Genomic DNA, 22471 nt, shown 5'->3' on the forward strand with positions numbered 1-22471 from the left:
TCTCACCTCCACAACCCAAAGATGTGCAGGCTAGGTGGATTGGCCACGCTAAATTGCCCCTTAATTGGAAAAAATGAATTGGATACTCTAAATGTATAAAAATAAAAAATAAATAAAAGTGAATAATTTTGGGCAGCACGGTGGCACAGTGGTTAGCATTGCTGCCCAGGGGGCAGCACGGTGGCACAGTGGTTAGCATTGCTGCTTGCGGGGCGGCATGTGGCGCAGTGGATAGCACTGGGACTGCGGCGCTGAGGACCCGGGTTTGAATCCCGGCCCTGGATCACTATCCATGTGGAGTTTTCACATTCTCCCCATGTCTGCGTGGGTTTCACCCCCACAACCCAAAGATGTGCAGGTTAGGTGGATTGGCCACGCTAAATTGTCCCTTAATTGGAAAATAAAAATAACTGGGTACTCTAAATTTTTTTTTAAAAAGCATTGCTGCCTCACGGTGCTGAGGTCCCAGGTTCGATCCAGGCCTTGGGTCACTGCCCGTGTGGAGTTTGCACATTCTCCCCGTGTTTGCGTGGGTTTCAGCCCCACAACTCAAAGATGCTCAGGGTAGGTCAATTGGCCACGCTAAACTGCCCCTTAATTGGAAAAAAACAAATTGGGTACTCTAATTTTTTTTAAAAGTGAATGATTTTTTTCTTTTAAAAATCAAGCGACTGCACTGATTGCATTCCTTATTTCTCATGGTGACCAAGAGACTACTGGGTAAATTTGAAGAAATGTGCATGGTGGCGAACTTAGCAAGAGTAAAACTCCGGAGCACCAATAAGGAAGCAGACTGGGATCTTCATTTACCTCAAACAGAATGGTCAGCTGGTTAAGATACCGGGTGGTGTACAGTTCCTGTGGAGCTGATCTCAGCCAGCCCGAGTCAGCAACTTCAGGCTGAAAGGTATCAAGATAATTAAATGCCTTATGAAGTGAATGGTTTTGGTTCTGCTGGAAACATGCGAGTGTCACTGCTGGAATCCAGCTCGACAGGATTAGATTATCTGATCAATATCGAGTTTCATGTGTCAAGAATCAGCATGGTCCCACAAAGAGCAAAAAGGTAACTGACTATTTGAATTGGATTGGATTTGTTTTATTGTCACCGAGGTACAGTGAAAATTATTGTTCTGTGCATAGTCCAGACAGATCATTCCATACGTGAAAAAAAACATAGGGCATACATAAATGCACAATGTAAATACATATGCACAGGCAATGGGCGAACATACGGAGTGTATTACTACTCAGTAGAGAAGATGTGTGAAGAGGTCAGATCAGTCCATAAGAGGGTCATTCAAGAGTCTGGTAACAACGGGGAAGAAGCTGTTTTTGAGTCTGTTTGTGCGTGTTCTCAGACTTCTGTATCTCCTGCCCTTTGTTTGAGGAATAATGATCAACTAGGACAATGTCCCCTGTTTTCCTTCAAATTGTAGACTTTTTGATCCATTTAAGTAGATCGCTGGTTTTGGGTTAACGTAAACGTCACTACAGTCCCAGAGAGCTTTGAGAGCTGACTGGTGGTGATTTAACCTGGGGCCACTGCACCTCAGGCGAGGGCAGGTTTAAAAAAAATAAATTTAGAGTACCCAATTCATTTTTTCCAATTAAGGGGCAATTTAGCGTGGCCAATCCACCTACTCTGCACGTCTTTGGGTTGTGGGGGCGAAACCCAATCAAACACGGGGAGAATGTGCAAGCTTCACATGGACAGTGGCCCAGAGCCGGGATCGAACCAGGGACCTCGGCGCTGTGAGGCAGCACTGCTAACCACTGTGCTGCCCTGGTGAGGGGTAGGATTGAGAAGGCTGGGCTTTCATGAATAACATTGGTCAGAATGGGAATTGAACACCGTCCGTGTGGAGTTTGCACATTCCTCCCATATCTGCGTGGGTTTCTCCCCATCAACACAAAGATGTGCAAGGTAATATCTCATCTAAAAGACAGCCCTACAATAAAACAACGCTCCCTCAGTCCTGCTGTGGATGATCAACCTAGATTAAATATTCAAATCCCAGAGTTGGACTCAAACCCATGAAATTCTGATTCAGGAGAAATAGTGCTATCATTGACAGCTGAAATAAATAAAATAATGAAGGCAAAAAGCCCTGAAATAATTTAAGCAACAATTAGATGTTAAATGGAATAAATTAAGGTGGGCGAATGGCATTCTTCATCTCTGATTACCTTGTGCTATTTCTTTGCTCTTGCCTGTGCCTGTCTGACATCATTCAAATTAATTATATTTTCAAAATTGCTTTGATTAACCACAAACGGGGCCTGGCAGCTGTGGCTTTGCTACTAAGATACTGCAAGCATAAACAAGACTGTACAGAGATTGCCTGTCTTCTGGGGCAAGTGTAGATTGTTTCGCCCTTTTGAACATAGTCGTCACTATATTAGAAGGACAGAAATAACAAGACTTTGCTCCAGTGAGCACCAACTGGAACTGTAGATATCAACTCATTCAGCTCGCAGATGTGGTTAATTGCTGAGGTGATAGGTTTTTGGATATGCTGTTGATTTAAGGATGTCTCACACATCACTGCAAATCAGTGAACCAACATAGCCCAGAGATAGAGGTAGCATTGAGGGGCAGACGGTGACCGGAACGATTATGATGCCACTCACAATGAACGCACTCGAGGGCATCGCTAAGAGTATCGAACAAATAGCACCAGAAATCAGAAACAGACAAGGCCCCAGGGTATCTGTCTAAGATGAGCACGGCTAAACAGGCAGGGCCAAGAGCTGCTGTTGCTGAGGATGGAATCACTGAGAGGCACAAGATTGGGATGGATGAAAAGTAAAGGAAGATAGGGCATTGTGTGGATATCACTGAGACAGCCAGTTTCAAACCAGCCATTCTGGTGAATATAAAGAAAGCGGGTGAGGGTATTGCCTTCAAATGTTCCTGATCAACACCTGTGGTGCACTGTCTGAGACACTGCACTGCAGCCACCAAGTTAGTGTTGATGGAAAACAATATTATTGTGACGGTCCTAAGGGTATGCTCGTATGAGGTCAAAAGCATTGATGTTTTGAATCAAAATTTACATTGAGAACAGCACTGGGACAAATCAAACATTCAGGCTCGAATTGCTTTCTGGGAGAGATAGTTCTGCAGAAAAGGATACCTGGGTTTGATATTGAAATGAGGCACGGACAAGGGTTTGGTCCACTGGGCTGGCAGGGGTCCGATGCAAAATCATCAACTTGAAATGTAAAATCTGTTTGTCTCTCCAAAGGTGCTGCCTGACCTTCCTGTTTGATAATTTATTCTGAGTGTAATGATCAAATAAGGTGGGGTTTTTGTTTTTGCAATTGTATTGCAATTTTCACAGCCTCAGGACATCCCAAAGACTCTTACGGCCAATTAAGTGTTTCTGAAATGTAGTCACTGTAGTCTAACAATAATAGGAACCCACAGCAGCCAATTTGCATACTGCAAAGTCTCACAAAGGCAATGAGATAAATTACCATATTTTGGTCATGATGTGGAGATGCTGGCGTTGGACTGGGGTGAGCACAGTACGAAGTCTTACAACACCAGGTTAAAGTCCAACAGGTTTGTTTTGATGTCACTAGCTTTCGGAGCGCTGCTCCTTCCTCAGGTGAATGACGAGGTATGTTCCAGAAACATATATTAGACAGATTCGAAGATACCAGACAATGCTTGGAATGCGACCATTAGCAGGTGATTAAATCTTTACAGATCCAGAGATGGGTAACCCCAGGTTAAAGAGGTGTGAATTGTGTGAAGCCAGGACAGTTGGTAGGATTTCGCAGGCCAGATGGTGGGGGATGAATGTAATGCGACATGAATCCCAGGTCCCGGTTGAGGCCGCACTCATGTGTGCGGAACTTGGCTATAAGTTTCTGCTCGGCGATTCTGCGTTGTCGCGCGTCCTGAAGGCCGCCTTGGAGAACGCTTACCCGGAGATCAGAGGCTGAATGCCCTTGACTGCTGAAGTGTTCCCCGACTGGAAGGGAACATTCCTGCCTGGTGATTGTTGCGCGATGTCCGTTCATTCGTTGTCGCAGCGTCTGCATGGTCTCGCCAATGTACCACGCTTCGGGGCATCCTTTCCTGCAGTGTATGAGGTAGACAACGTTGGCCAAGTCGCACGAGTATGTACCGCGTCATTTTGGTCAGTATTGGTTAAGTGATAAATGTTAGCAAGGATATTGGGGAAACCTCCCAGCTCTTCCTCGTACTACCTTGAGATCTCGGTTTGATATTGAAATGAGACAAAAATTAGGGTTTGGTCTTCAGGGCCCACTTGGGCCTTTTATATCCACCTATAGAGGGAAGACTAGGCCTGGATTAAACATCTCATCCAAAAGACACTTCCTCACTTCCTCAGTGCTGCACTGGTGTCAGCAAGATTATTTGCTTAAGTCTCTGTGGTGAAGCTTTGAACTATAATCATCTGACTGAGAAGCTAGGGTGATAGTGTTGAGTTAAAGCTGACAATATTTTGGGTGCAGGACCCAAAGGAAGGTTGGTATGGGAAATGGGACATTGTCACACTGATGTTAGCTTCTGAGGTTGGGGTGACATGCTTGAGATGGAATGAGTGACCTTCATTCTGTATCCATCCCCCTGTGTACCTGATCTATGAGTGTTTGATGGAGCAGTGTAGAAGGAGGTTGACCGTTGTATATAATCTGTGTTTTAGCTGACAGAATAGTGTTCAATGGTGTAGAGAAGCAGTATTGAGGAACCCTTCCACTGCATATAATATATTCTGCAGCTGACTTGTGAATTCCTAATGGAACAATGAGGGCAGAATTTAGTGCCCTACACCAAGGTGAGTTTGATGACGGAGGCATTTAATTGAATGGGAGGCAAGCACAAGGGGTCCTGACTACCTTTCCGCCTCTGCCCTGATTAAGTGGGTCAGGCAGGCTCGTGGATGTCCTCCCTACCCTGCTGCCAATTGAGGCCCTTAAATGGGCACTTAATGCCCATGACGGGGCTCATACCACTGCTGCTAGTGCTGCTGCTGGCATTGACCGAGCAGCAGGCAGGTGACTCACTATGCAGGAATCCCTAAAAGCAAACCATGTCATCCCAGGTGGGGGGAGTCTCTCGTTCAAGGACACAATGGTACAGTGATTAGCACTGCTGACTGGGTTAGATTCTGGCCTTGTGTGGAGTTTGCACTTTCTCCCCGTGTCTGCGTGGGTTTCCTCCGGGTGCTCCGGTTTCCTCCCACAGTCCAAAGATGTGCAGGTTAGGTGGATTGGCCACGATAAATTGCCCCTTAGTATCCAGGTATGTGCGGGATAGGGTGGGGTGGACGGGGGAGTGGACATAGGTAGAGTGCTCTCTCAGACTAGATGGGCCGAATGCCCACCTTCAGGGATTCTATTGATGACTGATCAAAGGACCAGCCATTTGGAAGGGGGGGTTGGCCCGCCACCCCCTTTCCCATGCTGCTGATCCCCTCTTTCTCTTCTCTGCGATCCCCACCCCACAAACCCCACCACACGACCCCACTCCCACATCATTCAACTGTGGCCTGGGTCCATGCTTTACAGGTAGCAGAAATCGCTCTCCTGAGGTTGTAGCTGAACAATTCACAGCTCTGATTGGCCGGCCGCTCTCGTAATAAGGGTGGGTTGGAGGAATTCATGGCCCCCATGTCCTTGAAGGCCCACTATTGACTAGTTAAGTGCCTGATTGTCACTTAATTCTGCCGGCCTCCCATCAGAAGTATTGAGGGCCTCCTGTGACTCTCCAGCCAGTGGACAAGATTCCCATTGCCTCCTTAAATACCTCCCTGAGTGTCTGTAATGGAACATATTTCATTTCTACAGCCTAACACCAATTTATTATGTTATTGCCTTACTGACTGACCCATCCCTCCCACTGACCACATGTCCATTCTTCCATAGGTCCTCCAGCCGATGCCATCCGCCCATTCTGGCTCCCTCTCCTGACTCCCAGGAGGCCATCTCGTAGGAGATCTCCGAGGATGCCACCGTTATAGTTGCGGCACAGCTGCCATCCCCACCCTCCACCAGCGCAGACATACACCTAGGTGGGAAATGTTAGTGGTCAGGCTTCTGGGGCACAATCTGATGAGCAGCACACCGACACTGATGTACATCTGGTGGAGGCAGGAACCCCCTGGCGAGACAGCAGTCAGAGGTCTGCTGGATCCCAGGACCCAGCTGGGTCCCAGCCTGATGCTGAGCATGTGGAACAGAGTTACCCAAGAGCTAATGGAGACTATAGGGAGCAGCTGGGACATTCAAAGGGAGATGTCAGCGACACTACAGCAGATCCATAGCTGATCCATAGGTAGGGGGTGAGGGGGCTGCGGGTCGGGGCAGCACTATTGCGAGGGTGGGGAATTGGCACACACAATTAACACCTTTGTGCACAACCAGTATGATGCCTTGTCACCTTCTTCCGCAGTATGGGCCAACTCATGAACCCTTCGTCCATCTCTCCCTCCCCATGGCATCCATCCACCCTCCGGCCGTGGACATGTCCCCGGAGCTGTGTCCCAGCCCCTGGATTTTCGAATGTTGCTGCTGCATGTGTGGTGTTGCCTCCCGCAGTTTTCAGCACAGTGTCCAGGCATCAAGGTTTGATTGGGATGCTAGGCAATGACTCCCACACACTAGGCAATGAGCTCCCACATGCTATATGGCCCACCCACCCACTGGAATCCACTTGGGTTGTGTGAAGTGCTCACTTAACCACAACTGCCAATTCCCTATTAGCAATAGCCTTCAGCTGCATGACCAGAGGCCTCGGCATTTGGTGTGGGTTATGGGTGGGTGGTGGGGCAGGCAGGGACAAGGGTTGCCCCAAGAACGGGTACACACGATCCAGAGGTTGGCAGGGTGGTGCCGTGAGTGGTTGGCCCCTGGTTGCCCCCCCCCTCCAGCGCACTCCCCCACCCTCCCATGGCCCACCCCTGAGGAGGGTCCCCTACCCCTAGCCAAGGGTCCCCCCCCCTCCCCCAGAACCCCCTTCCTAAAAGCACTGTGGGTGTACCTACTCTACATGGACTGCAGTGGTTCAAGAAGACAGCTCACCACCACCGGGTAGCACAGTGGTTAGCACTGTGGCTTCACAGCGCCAGGGTCCCAGGTTCGATTCCCTGCTGGGTCACTGTCTGTGCAGAGTCTGCACGTTCTCCCCGTGTCTGCCTGGGTTTCTTCTGGGTGCTCCGGTTTGCTCTCACAGTCCAAAGACGTGCAGGCTAGGTGGATTGGACATGCTAAATTGCCGTTAGTGTCCAAAAAAGGTTGGGAGGGTTTATTGGGTTACGGGGATAGGGTGGAAGTGAGGACTTAAGTGGGTCGGTGCAGACTCGATGGGCCGAATGGCCTCCTTCTGCACTGCATGTTCTATGTTCTCAGGGGCAATTAGGGATGGTCAACAAATGCTGGCTCAGCCAGAAAAGGCCACACCTGCTATGGTTCCTACTTCCTATGTTCCTCTACAGAAACTCATCAAAGACTTGTCCTGTTCCCGGGTGTGGAACAGAGGGAAGTAGATCCTTGGAAAATAGGCGACAGGTTTAGATAAAGGATCTGGACCGGCGCAGGCTGGGAGGGCCGAAGGGTCTGTCCTGTGCTGTAATTTTCTTTGTTCTTTGTTCAATGGGAGAATGTTTCTTAAAACAAAGAGCTGACAAGGGCTTCCAGCACTCAAAGGGTTAATCAAATTGCTCATCCCCAGCCGGTAATCAATTTAAAGGAAAGGAAATTCTAAGGAGGGTGAAAGGTTAATTTTCTGTGCAAATTGTTCAGCTCTGATTGTTCCTCCCCCTTTAAATACAATTAGCCACAAGTTTAAATTGGGATAGGAGTAATTCTCAGTTGCTAACCATTATTTTGGTGGAGCAGTTTGCAAAACCAACAGCAGAACAGGCCATTTCTTGTCAGAGACCTGTCCTCTTGCCAACCAACTTTGAAATAAATTAATCTTATCTTAGAGTCACTGTAAAATGTATTTATGACGACAATGTGTGACTGCGTGGAAATTAGTCTGTGTGGAGGGGGAAGATTAGGGAGCAACTTCCTGTTTGCTGTACTAATGCCCCAGGAATTCATTTTCCTTTTATGGTAAAGTGAAGCAGAGGTAGGCGGTCACACATCCCTGAGTAAGGGAGTGAGATGATCAGAAGCTGTACTGGCTCACTATGGTTTAGTCTCCAGGCTCTGAAGGAGGTGTGCTAGTGGAACAAAACCAGCAAGGCTTAGACATCAAAACTCTTCCTCTGGTAAGTGCTCCAGTGAATTGTGAATGAAATGGATATTTAGACATCAGCCTTTAGTCAGTAGGATAGTTATCGAGGAAGTTATATGCTGGGGGTACTGGCAGGCGGATTTGGACATCTGTTGTATGACTGTAGGGAATTCTATGCGAATGTCATGTTTTACACCTCCCTTTGCTGAATGTGCTGGCAATTGCTGGGATACAGCTTCACACGCCCCAACCATCCTCTGGCACCTCATTCATAGGGTTATTCTTCATGCACGAGCCCATAATATTGATTGTCGCTAGGGCCTTCTCCTCAGCTGATATCCACAAACATGCAGCTTGCAGCGCAAGTCACTAGACTTAAATCAAAAGTGTGAATCCTAGTCGATTTATTTCCCCCACCCAACACCAGTCCAGTTGCCACCTTCCACCACTCCAACTGCGGCAGCTAACACAGCGCATACCCGGATTTGGTCTTGGGGTGTACCTAGTCTGTATGTTCAATACTGGGTGGGGCATTATACGGAGAGATTTAGTAAATGTTTGACATCTATGGTTAATGACACTGCAATGTTTTCTGATAAGTCACATATCCTTTGGTCCGTTTCTACTGACCCTAAATCCTATCTGTTGTCAAGAAGTAAGGACCATGAGGTACAAAATGTTTTATTTGTCTTCATGTATCAAGGGCTGCAGCTGCGACTATGATCTTGAAATTGATCACATCTTGTAGGGAGAACAGAGCAGTTTGGGCACTCACTGTCACAAATATGGTGTTTAATTACAGTACCTGCCATAAAAGAACAAAGTACAAAGAAAAGTACAGCACAGGAACAGGCCCTTCGGCCCTCCAAGCCTGCGCCGACCATGCTGCCCGTCTAAACTAAAATCTTCTACACTTCCGGGGTCCATATCCCTTTATTCCCATCCTATTCATGTATTTGTCAAGATGCCCCTTAAACGTCACTGCTTCCATCACCTCCTCCGGCAGCGAGTTCCAGGCACCCACTACCCTCTGTGTAAAATTTGTGAGATTGGCTAATTCAGCATTGCGAAGGAATTGAACTGGGATTTTTGTCGCTTCTTGACATTTTAAACAAAAATATATCTGAACTGGCACCACAAAGGTCTGGTGCAGTTTATGGCGACACAAGAATCGGGTGTACAATCGCTTTAAATTTGCTCTTTGAGTCTTGAAAGTGAAAGTTTCTTTGATGCAGTTCATTCCGAAGTAACAGTTGACACCAATATAAAAGGACACACCCTATCCCAGCAAACTTTATCTTTACTTCGTGCATTAAGCAACCTCTGCTAAAACACTCCTACTGATTTGGATTTGTAATTCTGTAAAAACATAAATATCACAGTGAGGCAAAGGCTAGATTTGGTTGCTACATGATCAGACATGGCAAATGTATTTCAAGGAATTTTTCTGGTATTTTCTGATAAGACCAGCAAACCTGAATTCAACACAATGAGGTCAATTACAGACAGTCAGTGTTTAAAGGTCCTGCTTGAACTCCTGAACAGGGGCAGCACAATGGCACAGTGGGTAGCACTGCTGCCTCACAGCGCCAGGGACATGGGTTTGATTCCGACCTCGGGTGACTGTGTGGAGTTTGCACTTTCTCCCCATGTCTGCGTGGGTTTTCTTCTGGGTGCTCCGGATTCCTCCCACAGTCCAAAGATGTGCAGGTTAGGTGTATTGGCCATGCTAAATTGTCCCCAAGTGTCCAAAGGTTAGGTGGGATTACAGGGATAAGGCGGGGATTGGATCTGTGTAGGGTGGTCTTTCAAATGTTCAGTGCAAAATGTATTCAGAACTACCTGGAAGTCAACGACACGGGGGAAATTTCGGCAGCGGTGGTCTGGGAATCATTGAAGGCGGTGGTTAGAGGGGAGCTGATCTCGATACGGGCCCACAGGGAGAAGGTAGACAGGGCAGAGACGGACCGACTGGTAAAGGAGATATTACAGGTCGACAGGAGGTATGCGGAGACCCCAGAGGCAGGGCTTTTAAGGGAACGGCGGAGGCTTCAGGCGGAGTTCTGCTTGTTAACCACAGGGAGGGCGGTGGAGCAGCTGAGAAAGGGGAGGGGGGCGATTTATGAGCATGGAGAGAAGGGCAGCAGAATGCTTGCACAGCAGCTTAGAAAGAGGGAGGCAGCCAGAGAGATGGGGAAAGTAAAGGATGGGGATGGGAACCTGGTTGGAGACTCAGCAGGGGTGAATAAGGCGTTTAAGGAGTTTTATAGTAGGCTGTGTGGGTCGGAACCCCCAACGGGGCCGGAGGGGTGAGGCACTTCCAAGGGGGACTGAATTTCCCGAAGGTGGACAGGGAGCTGGTAGAAGGGCTGTGGGCCTCAATCGGGATGAAGAGACAGTGGAGGGTCTGAAGGCCATGCAGTCGGGTAAAGCCCCGGGACATGACGGGTAGCCAGTGGAGTTCTATAAAATGTTCTCTGGGATATTGGGGCCGTTGCTGATGAGGACATTCAATGAGGCGAGGCAGAGAGGGGTGCTGCCCTCGTCGATGTCACAGGCCACGATTTGGCTGATCCTGAAGCGGGACAAGAACCCGGAGCTATGCGGGTCCTACAGGCCGATATCCGTGTTGAATATGGACGCCAAACTGCTGGCCAAAATTTTGTCCTCTAGGTTTGAGGATTTTGTTCCGGACATTATTGGGATGGACCAGAAGGGGTTTGTTCAGGGAAGGCAGTTGGTAGTTGTTGTGTTATGCTTCTTTACGTAGCATAAGTGGCTTCCTTGATGTATACTCTGACAAAGGAAGGTTCAGACTTGGAGATAGGTTTGGGGAGAGGGAGCACAGAGTCTCGCTTTACGCAGACGACCTGCTCCTGTACGTACCGGACCCAGCAGAGGGGATGGAAGAAATCATGAGGATTCTGGGGGAATTTGGCCGGTTTTCAGGGTATAAGCTAAATATGGGGAAAAGTGAGAATGTTTGTGGTCCAGGCAAGGGGGCAGGAGAGGCGACTGGGGGAGCTGCCGTTTAGAGCGGTAGGGGGAAGCTTTCGGTATCTCGGCATCCAGGTGGCATGGGAATGGGAAGGGCTGCTCAAACTAAATTTGGCCTGACTAGTAAACCAAATGAAGGATGATTTCCGGAGGTGGGAGCGCTTCCGTTGTCACTAGCTGGGCGGGTGCAGACGGTGAAGATGACGGTCCTCCCGAGATTCCTGTTCATGTTTCAATGTCTCCCCATCTTTATTCCGCGGTCCTTTTTTAAACGGGTCAACAAAGTGATCACTGGCTTTGTTTCGGCCGGTAAAGAGGGGAATTCTTGAACAAAGCCGGGGAGAGGGCCGGGCTAGCGCTGCCAAACTTCAGTAACTACTATTGGACGGCGAATATAGCCATGATCAGGAACTGGGTGGTGGGGGGAGGGTCGGCATGGGAGCGTATGGAGGCGGCTTCATGTAAGGGTACCAGCTGAGGGGTGTTGATAACGGCACCTCTGCCATTACTGCCGGCATGGTACTCCACCAGCCCCGTGGTGGTGGCGGCCCTGAGAGTCTGGGGGCAATGGAGGAGACATGTGGGAGCAGAGGGAGCATCGGTTTGGTCTCCAATCTGTAATAATCACCGGTTTGCCCCAGGATGGATGGACGGTGGGTTTTGGAGATGGCAAAGAGCAGGGATTGAGAGAATGGGGGATATGGTTATAGAGGGGATCTTTCCTAGCTTGAGGGAGCTGGAGGAGAAATTTGGATTGGCGAGGGGAAACAAATTCAGGTACCTGTAGGTGCAGGACTTCCTACGTAGGCAGGTTTTCAACCTTCCCGCTCCTACCACCAAGGGGGATACAGGACAGGGTAGTTTCCAGAGGGTGGGTGGGAGAACAGAGGGTCTCTGATATTTACAAGGAACTTATGGGGTCAGAGGAGATGCAGACTGAGGAGCTGAAGCGCAAGTGGGAAGAGGAGTTAGGAGGAGAGCTAGAGGATGGTCTATGGGCGGATGCGTTGAGTAGAGTCATCGCGTCCGCAACATGTGCCAGGCTCAGCCTGATACAATTCAAGGTCGTTCACTGGGCTCACATGACAGTGGCCCGGATGAGCAGGTTCTTTGGGGTAGAAGATAAGTGTGCGGGAGGGTCAGCGAACCATGTCCACATTGTCTGGACATGTCCAAAGCTTTGGGGGTTTGCAGATGTCATGTCCACAGTGTTAAAAACAAGGGTGGCACCGAGTCCAGAGGTGGCGATTTTCGGGGTGTTGGAAGATCCGGGAATCCAGGAGGAGAAAGAGGCAGACATTCTGGCCTTTGCTTCCCTGGTAGCCCAGAGACAGATATTATTAGCTTGGAGGGACACAAAGCCCCCGAAGTCGGAGACCTGGGTATCAGACATGGCTAGCTTTCTCTGTTTGGAGAAAATCAAGTTCGCCTTGAGAGGGTCAATGTTAGGGTTCGCCCGAAGGTGGCAACCGCTCATTGACTTCTTTGCGGAAAATTAATCGTCAGCAGACGGGGGAGGGGGTTAGTTTAGATTAGAGTAGGGGGTTAATAAAGGTGGAACCTATAAGGGAGGAAGTCGGCTTTTGCACTATGTTTATAGATTCATGTACATTGTTTATTTTGTTGTTGTTGTAAAACCCCAAAATACCTCTAAAATGTTTATTAAAAAAAAATGTTCAGTGCAGACTTAATGGGCCGAATGGCCACCTTCTGCATAGTAGAGATTCTATGAATGGAATCATTGTTTGCAATTCACTTCAGGATGTTTTTTTAAACTATTTCTTCAGGTGCCAAGGAAACACTTGCGTCAATATCGCTTATCAAAGATCGAAGGTTGGTCGCTCCCTCCCAAGTTTCTACTGAGGACACTCGATAATTTTCCACGACAAAGTGCAGGTGTGACGTGGGAAGGGTAGGGTCTATTTTCACAGTAACGCTATTGCAGTGTTAATGTAAGCCTACTTGTGACACTAATAAAGATTATTATTATAGCTTCTCTCGAAGCTTCCTGCAAGCTGGCTGGCTGAGATTGGAAATTGGATGAATTGGATGCATTCCTTTATTCTGGGGCATGGTACCAGTGATGCTCTCTTGATTCTTACTTACCAGTAGTATCAACCATCCTCACCCAGTTACAGCCGACATTATTTATTTTCAACACCTTTGTAATACCTAGGATAGTGCAGACAGGTGGATGCACACTAATAATCTAGTGTCACACTGCATTGTTTCTGATTTCAGGTATTATACATGAATTATGTCTCACATAAAGAAGGTCTCTTCAGTTTACATTCAACTTGCTGCTCCTGGGAGAGTCAACACTCCAAAGGTGTACAAATCTGTTGAAGCCTCAAGTGTAGACAATCGTGTACATCAAAAACCAGTTCCATCAACGCTCAAGACTGGGAACTATCCAAACGGATGTGGAAACAAGGGGGTGAAAGGAACGATAGAGACTATTCCATCAGCCTTTAATTCTGCTGACGAAGGTAAGAAAGGTCCTTTGTCCGGTTCAGTTACTAGATTCTCAACAGTGACAGTCTTAAGAGCAATAAATTGCAGTGAGCTCTCTGGTCATGCAGCTGGAAGCAATGCTGCCACTACAACTGTCCATATTGGGATTGTTTGAGATGCAATATGGTGGGAGAGGCAGGAGAAAATAAACAAACAAGGGACAGGACACTACAGGGTTTGATTGTAAGGCTACTGAATAACATAGGGGAGAAATGCATTATCTGCTATGTTATTGAACCAAAGAGGCGAAAAAAGTCCCAGTTCAATTCCTTCGCAATGCTGAATTAGCCAATCTCACAAAGTGGTGCTTGGAGGATTGGTACTTAACCTTTATGCCCAGAAGAGAAAAAATTAACTGGGATTTATGCTCCTTCCTGGCCATTATTCAGTGATTGCTGCTGTAAAACGCTTGTACGTGAGACACTAGCTGAATTCAAGAGTGGGCTTCTCTAGGGATAGCTTCACGGTAGTACGTCCTGCCAAAGCCTGTTCATGTGAAAAATCAGTGCTTTAGTGAAGATTAAAAAGGTAAGCTGGTATTTATATGGGTAAGCTAACGAGTCTCCAAATGAGGAGGGGAGAAAATTGATAAATAATTTACCTGGCTTTTCCAAACAGTTCAAAATTGTGTTCGCTGAGTAAGACCATAAGATATAGGAGCAGAATTAGGCCATTTGGCCCATCGAGTCTGCTCCACCATTCACTCATGGCCGATATGTTCCTCATCCCCATTCTCCTGTCTTCTCCCCGTAACCCCTGGTCCCCTTATTAATCAAGAACTCCCTTTATTCAAGAACACCAGATTCGTGCTTGAGCTGCTGTTACCTAGCTGGAAGGTGGAATTAGACAGAATAGTTATTTCTTAGAACTTAAGAACTAGGAGCAGGAGTTGGCAATTTAGCCTCTCGAGCCCACTCCACCATTCAATACGACCATGGCTGATCTCATCCTGGCCGCAACTCTACCATCCTGCTCGTTCTCCAGAACCCTTCAACCCTTTACTGATTAAAAATCTGTCTAACTCCTCCTTAAATTTATTCACTGTCCCAGCATCCACCGCACTCTGGGGTAGCAAATTCCACAGTAAGGTGAAATATCAATCTTGAAATCTCAGAAATTACTTCAAAGGAATTTTTGACATTTTTCCACAAACAGACATGTTTAACTAGTCTAATCAGGCCACTGTTGGGAAATCTATCGCCAGGCCCTGTATGGATGCCCTGCTTATATGGCAAGAGAGGGAGAGAAGAGTGAATGAGTCACATCAGCTTGGCATGGATGATTTCTGGGACTGTACTACTTTGCCCTTCACAACCCATATTATGTGATTTTATTATTTCTTCAGATTTTCCCCCACCACCTCCCCCTGCTCCAGAGAACACAGGAGATGCGTTTTACTCCAATGAGATACCACTTCCTCCACCTCCACCTCTGCAAACCTGTGAGAGACCGGTCCAATCCTCAATTCATTCCAACCAAAGCAGGCTGCGGAAATCACATGTTGGAGCAGGTCCAAAACAGCAGGTAGGCGATGCAAACTTCATTATTCCTCTTCATCTGTAGTTGCGGGAACCTATTTGCAGAGCTTTTCATCGGAATAAAGGAGATGATTGTGCTGCATTTAGCACGGAATGTATGGGATTGCGGAGGAGAGGGAGATTGCGCGTGGTGTGAGAAAATGATCGGGGTGTTGTCATGTTTTTAACCACAAGGTTGGGATTGGAAAGCTGCAGACGGCGGCTCCCTTTGATCTGGCGGCTCGGTGGCCTTTTTGTGACCATATTTGGAAATGCCAAGCTGCCACGTGACCGGAAAAGTAGGGGGTGACCCCCCCCCCCACCCCCCCCCCCCACCCCCCCCCCCCCCCCCACCGCCCCGCAGTATAAAGTTAATTTCCTCATTTTAAAAAAAAAAAAAAATTATTCCTCTTCATCCTATCTTGAAATTCCTTTTTAAAAAATTTTATAAATTTAGAGTGCCCAATTTATTTTTTTCTAATTAAGGGGCAATTTTGCGTGGCCAATCCACCTACCCTGCACATCTTTGGGTTGTGGGGGCGAAACCCACGCAAACACGGGGAGAATGTGCAAACTCCACACGGACAGTGACCCAGAGCCAGGATCGAACCTGGGACCTTGGCACCATGAGGCAGCAGTGATATCCACTGTGCCACCGTGCTCTATCTTGTAATTCCTGAGTCACAATAGGACATAGATCCTCGGAGGCCTCCAAACCATTGATATGTGAACACAGACAGAGCACAAAATGCTCTTATAGGGGCATTACAGCCACGCACAATCTTAATTTCCAATCTTCAAAAGATGAGAGAAAAACCTGAAAGAAAACAGATTCAAATAAGTGATTGAACTTGCGCTGTTTCTGATGCATTCCTTCGTTGTACCAGGAATTCTCTGCATCCTCCAAATGTGACAGAGATCCAACTGTGGGATTCAACCAGGACGATTCCTTGACTCAAAGTGTGAATGACAAGCTGAATCGATTATCAGATTCGGGACCAGGTAGGTGGCCTACCTGACACATACAATTTGAAAGGGATTTGTTTAGAGGGCCACGGAGATAGGACTGGAGAAAGGGACCAGCTGGATAGCTCTTTTGGGAGCCGGTGTGGACATGATAGACTGAATGGCCTCCTTCTATGCTGTAAATAACAGATAATGTATTCCCCCACTCTCTGGTTCTAAGGTACTCCGAGGAGGTTTGAGTTCAGCGGTCAGCCCACTGATTTCTATCTTACCTCTGTTGTGTTATTTGTCACCTCACGATCCGCATTTTGTTGGAATTGTTAAAACATTTTTAAGCCAACACCTCAGGATCGATTACCAATTTTGTGGCTGGACTGGGTAAAACTTGACACAAATGTCCGAAGAAGGAATCTCACAACACTGCTGCAACGAATTTGTAAATTATACTTTAGGTGGAGATACTGGACGATATAGCGGATTAGACAAATGGGACCAATACATTAGCCACTGGCCAAATGTGGCTAATTGAGACTTGAGATGTGGCTAGTATAGTAAATAAAATGATTAATAGCATGATTAATAGACACAGTCCTTGGGTGTATGATCTCAATTCATGAAGTGTCGTCTGCATGTGAATTTTAATTGTGTCCACAATTTGTGGTGAAAAATCACTCATCTTTGATGGCACAGCGTGTTGCTAGCAAATGCTGCAATAACTAACATTAATATGCCACCTTAAAATATTGAAAAACATGTTGGAGGACTTCATCGAGGTGCAAGGGGATAAATGATGTCAAGCCAAGATGTTAGGTAGCATAACCAGGGGTGACACGGTGGCGCAGTAGTTAGCACTGCTGCCTCACGACACTGAGGGCCCAGGTTTGATCCCGGTCCCGTGTTCTCCCTGTGTCTGCATGGGTCTCACCCCCACAACCCAAAGATGTGCAGGGTAGGTGGATTGGCCACACCAAAATTTCCCCTTAATTTAAAAGAAAATAAATTTAGAGTACCAATTATTTTTTTTACCAATTAGGGGGCAATTTAGCGTGGCCAATCCACCTACCCTGCACATCTTTGGGTTGTGGGGGTGAAACCCACGCAGACACAGGGAGAATGTGCAAACCCCACACGGACAGTAAACCAGGGCCAGGATTCGAACGTGGGTCCTCAGTGCCGCAGGCAGCAGTGCTAACCACTGCGCCACGTGCCGCCCTTCAAAATTGGCCCTTTTTAAAAAAATGTATTTTATTACAAACATGTATCAAAACAGGTTACAGTGAACAAACACCCCGGGAAGCATGCTTCCCTACAATCAACTATACAGACTGTACAGATTTTTCCTCTTTTTCACCCCCCATCCCCCATGACGAACAGCCCCTCAAACACGGTCACAAACATCCCCCACCTTTTCTCAAACCCCCCTGCTGAGCCCCTTAACTCATACTTTATCTTCTCTAATCACAGGAAGTCGTACAGGTTACCCAACCAAGCTACTACCCCCGGTGGCAATGCCAACCGCCACTCCAGCAAAATTCGCCGCTGTGCAATCAGAGAGGCGAAGGCCAGGACATCAGTTTTCTTCTTCTCCATGGGCTCTGGCTTCTCGGACACCCCAAATATCGCCACCAAATGGTCCGGATCCACCTCCTCCTCCACTATCCTGGCTAAGACTGCGAACACTCCCGCCTAGAATCTTCCCAATTTTTCGCAACCCCAAAACATGTGCATGTGATTCGTTGGCCCCTGCCCACACCTGTCACATCATCTGCTACCCCCTGAAAGAACCCACTCATTCTCGCCTGAATCATATGCACCACCTTAAACTGTATCAGGCTCATCCTTGCACATGAGGAGGTCCCATTTACCCAACGCAGTGCCTCACTCCATGCTCCCCAATTGATCTCCCCTCCCAACCAAAGTTGCCCCTTAATTGGAAAAATAATCGGGTACTCTAAATTTATTTTTTAAAAGCATAACCAAAAGCTTGGCCAAAGTGATAGATTTCAAGAGGGCTTTAAAAGAGCAGTAGGAAGTAGAACGATAGAGGGAGAAATGTCGAGCATGGGAGCTGAATAACTGAAAGGAAAAGTAAAACCACAGAATGTATGCAGCTTGGGATTTTTCAGCTGTGGCTTCTCAGACTCGGAGTACCTGAGTTCAACCGGCTTCTTAGGGAGTGTCCTGATGAGGTTGGGGCCTGCTAGTTTCTGTGAGTCGTGGCTAGATTGGGACATGTAAGGTCTTTAGAATCCCGGCCTATCTGGAATGTGCTACTCTCCATGGATTTTGATCTAATTAGGAACCGGTTAGTCTGTGGGAGTCCTGGCCTGGCTCTGACATGCTACTCCCCAAGTCCTGGTCCGGCTGGGATGCACTAAATCTCTGAATCATGGTCTTTCCAGGTTCATGGCTTTTTTTTTTCTGTCCCTTAGATATCTGTGCATTTTGCAACCAGCTGGTTCCGCCAAATATACCCGCTGTTGTGGCCATGAAGAAAATATTCCACGAGGATTGCTTGAAGTGTAGAAAATGTCAGAGTGGACTTGCGGGAAAAACGTATTACAATCTAAATGACAACCCTCACTGTGACTCTTGCTATCAGGTATTAGCAGCTTTTTCTTTCATATAGCACAGCTTATAAAGTTCCTGCTCGCCCCCTTTTCTTTCTGGAAGGCACTGATTCTTGTTGTGATACAGGTCGCAGAATCACAGACTAGTACAGTACAGATTATCTCATTTAACACAAGTGCTGGAATGTTATTTGAACGATGGCCACATTATTGCTGAACCCGACCCTGTTCCTACTCTATGGACACTTTAGTTCACACCACAATGTGCACAAGAGAAAGGACGGTGACCTACAAGAATGGTTGCCAGTCTCTCCTTGCGACACTTTGTCATTCTTCTATATTAGATACCCTCTTGAAGGTGGACTGAAGGTGGCATATCCCAGAATTTCACCTTATCCTCGCCGCTAGGTTCCCCAGCAATCAAATCATTCCTCCCTCAGAACTATGGAGAACTGAAATTTTATTTTTTCCTCAAAATATCCTCAGTTCAATAACCTCAGCAAGATGAAGTATCAGGTCAGCTGCAGCGTGAACATGAAGAGGTCAAACTGGGGTATGCATTATGCAGATATGGTGATTGCCCTTCTCATATAAGGTCTTTGCTTCTATACCAGTCATTTTCAAACCCAGGGTCATGACCCACGGGTGGGTCGCAGGCAGGTGTCGGGTCGTGGGGCCATGTTTCGCAGCGTTGCCAATCGCGAAAAGTATTGCCCAATGGCTGCGACCAGCTTTTTTAAAATGCCGGCTGCGACTGGCCTTCAGAATGCCGGCCATCCCACGCATGCCGTGCGCAGACCCGGAGCCCAACGGAACAGACTGCCTCCTTCTGACGTCAGCGCGTTGACCCAGGAGCAGATTGTTTTTTTAAAAATCGATGGAGTCTGATGCACGATCAATGACCACTAAAGCGAAGTTTTAGTCCAACTGAAGGCTTTAATAAGCTAGGTGTTTCCCCCAGCAGCACAGGTACAGAAAGAAGGCTGCTGGGGCGGCACGGGCTCTTATACCCTGCCTTGCAGGGCGGAGCTACCATACAGCTTGACCAATAGGAAACATACAATATCTACCAATGGTGTTCCAGCATTACTAGGTACCGTAATACCTCTACACAGACTACCACATTCACCCCCTGTTAAAAAAGATTCCGGCAGGGGTGGTGACTTGATATTACAACATGGTAACGTGGTAGAAATTATAGTTATGGAGGTACCGTAATATCTCCGTACGGCGTTTTGTAACTATTTACAGATTCATAATTAACTATACACTTTAAGATGAAGCAATCAGTCGATCGGGGGCCCTGGTCGTCCTCTGTGATCGTCGAAGCTTCGGTGGTGACTCCGGTGGAAGCTCGGGCGTCTGTGATTCCAGGAGCGTGGCCTCGATCTCTGTGGCAGCTTCAGCACCCCTAGTCGGCGCTGGTGGGGAAAACGGTTGACCTGGGAAGGGAGGGTCTGCGGGGTGCGTTGGTGGGTGGGGGGGCCTAGACTGGGCCAGCGGAAGGACCGATCCTCCTGTAAGGTGCTCTGGTGGGAGGGAGGGTGGGACTGATGGGTGGGGTGTGCGTGGGGATCCAGCGGGCGGCAGGTCTTGTAGGGAGACCGTATCATGTCGGCCGTCGTGGTACGCCACGTAGGCGTACTGGGGGTTAGCGTGGAGAAGATGGACCCACTCTACCAACTTGTGTGCCCGCACGTTTTTTTGGTGCAGGATGGGTCCGGGAGCTGCCAGCCAGGTCGGGAGCGAGGTCCCAGAGGAGGACTTCCTGGGGAAGACAAGGAGACGTTCGTGAGGTGTTTGGTTGGTCATGGTACAAAGCAGTGACCGGATGGAGTGGAGGGCACCCGGGAGGACTTCCTGCCAGCGGGAGACTGGGAGATTCCTGGACCGTAGGGCCAGTAGGACGGTCTTCCAGACCGTTCCGTTCTCCCTCTCTACCTGTCCGTTACCCCGGGGGTTGTAACTGGTCGTCCTGCTCGAGGCGATGCCCCTGCTGAGCAGGAATTGACGCAGTTTGTCGCTCATAAAGGAGGACCCCCTATCACTATGTAAGTGGGGAACCCGAACAGTGCAAAGATGCTATGGAGGGCCTTGATGACGGTGGTTGCGGTCATGTCGGGGCAAGGGATGGCGAATGGGAACCGGGAGTACTCGGCAATCACGTTCAGGAAGTACATGTTGCGGTCGGTGGAGGGGAGGGGAGAGGGCCTTTGAAGTCCATACTGAGGCGTTCAAAGGGACAGGTAGCCTTTATCAGGTGCGCTTTCTCTGGCCGGTAGAAGTGCGGTTTGCACTCTGCGCAGATTTGGCAGCCCTGGTGGCTGTCCTGACCTCCTCGATGGAGTAGGGCAGGTTGCGGGTCTTGATAATGTGGAAAAAGCGCGTGACCCCCGGGTGGCAGAGGTCCTTGTGGAGGGCTCGGAGGCGGTCCACTTGTGCGTTGGCACATGTGCCACGAGACAGGGCATCAGGATGCTCGTTTAGCTTCCCGGGACAATACAAGATCTCGTAGTTGTAGGTGGAGAGTTTGATCTTCCACCACAAGATCTTATCGTTTTTTATCTTGCCCCGCTGTGCATTATTGAACATGAAAGCAACCGACCATTGGTCAGTGAGGAGAGTGAATCTCCTGCCGACCAGGTAATGCCTCCAATGTCGCACAGCTTCTACTATCGCCTGGGCCTCCTTTTCGACTGAGGAGTGGCGGATTTTGGAAGCATGGAGGGTACGTGAGATGAAGGCCACGGGTCTGCCCACTTGGTTGAGGGTGGCTGCCAGAGCTACGTCAAACGCGTCGCTCTCGACCTGGAAGGGGAGGGACTCGTCGATGGCGTGCATCGTGGCCTTTGCAATGTCTGCTTTGATGCGGCTGAAAGCCTGGCGGCACATGGCCACCGAACTTGAAAGTTAGACTTTGGAGATTACACTGGAAGTCTAAACCTACGAGTGTGGCCGCGCTGAGGTGGGGAAGGACATAGAGCCGGTGATTTTTAAACTCCCTTCCCTGGACTGTGAGGTTTGCTACACAAAACCCCTTTATCTCTACTGAGTGGGAACCAGAGGCCAGGGAGATTTTTTGATTAACGGGGTGGACGAGGAGAGAACAGCGCCTTACCGTGTCGGGGTGTATAAAGCTCTCCGTGCTCCCAGAGTCGATTAAGCAGGACGTCTCGTGCCCGTTGATTAGTACTGTTGTTGTAGCAGTTGAGAGTGTTCGAGGCTGAGATTGGTCCAGGGTCACCGAGGCTAATCGCAGCAGTTGAGTGTTCTCTTCGGGCGGTGTGCGGTCAGCCGAGCTGGGGTCCTGGGAGGCCATCTAAGATGGCGGCTCCCATTGGTCGCAGATGGCTGGGGGTGCACAAAATGGCGGCGCCCATCCATCCAACGTGGCGTCGGCGAGACAAGATGGCGGCGCCCGGGACCGCATGTGGCCCTGGAGGAGGAAGATGGCGGCGCCCGCTGGCCGCATGGGGACCGTGGAGAGGTTTGTAGTGGCGATCCGCATTCGCCGCCGGAGACCGTGGCGACCGCACGGGCCTGGCATACCACCACGAAGTGGCCCTTTTTACCGCATCCCTTGCAGGTGGATATGCGGGCCGGGCAGCGCTGCCGGGGGTGCTTTGCCTGCCCGCAAAAGTAGCAGCGGGGCCCCCTGGGATTGCCAGGCCGCCTTGCAGCACAAG

The 22471-nt window shown here is 48.6% G+C and overlaps 1 protein-coding gene across 3 annotated transcripts in view; it reads left to right on the top strand.

Moving 5' to 3' along the window:
- The window catches only part of fblim1 (filamin binding LIM protein 1), a 49598-nt gene that overhangs the window by 699 nt on the left and 26428 nt on the right, over positions 1 to 22471 (top strand). Inside the window, exons 1-6 of one of the 3 annotated variants that reach the window (XM_072478317.1) lie at positions 8123 to 8255; positions 13006 to 13130; positions 13460 to 13707; positions 15078 to 15256; positions 16137 to 16251; positions 18648 to 18817. In XM_072478317.1, the coding sequence (XP_072334418.1) occupies positions 13476 to 13707; positions 15078 to 15256; positions 16137 to 16251; positions 18648 to 18817 (696 nt within the window). In that variant the 5' untranslated portion in view covers positions 8123 to 8255; positions 13006 to 13130; positions 13460 to 13475. Of the gene's footprint in view, positions 1 to 8122; positions 8256 to 13005; positions 13131 to 13459; positions 13708 to 15077; positions 15257 to 16136; positions 16252 to 18647; positions 18818 to 22471 lie in introns of those variants that run through there. The other 2 variants (XM_072478316.1, XM_072478318.1) reach the window with 2 other exon arrangements.

This window comes from Scyliorhinus torazame, chromosome 16 (genome assembly GCF_047496885.1).
Source record: "Scyliorhinus torazame isolate Kashiwa2021f chromosome 16, sScyTor2.1, whole genome shotgun sequence".
In the NCBI taxonomy this organism is placed as follows: Eukaryota; Metazoa; Chordata; class Chondrichthyes; order Carcharhiniformes; family Scyliorhinidae; genus Scyliorhinus; species Scyliorhinus torazame.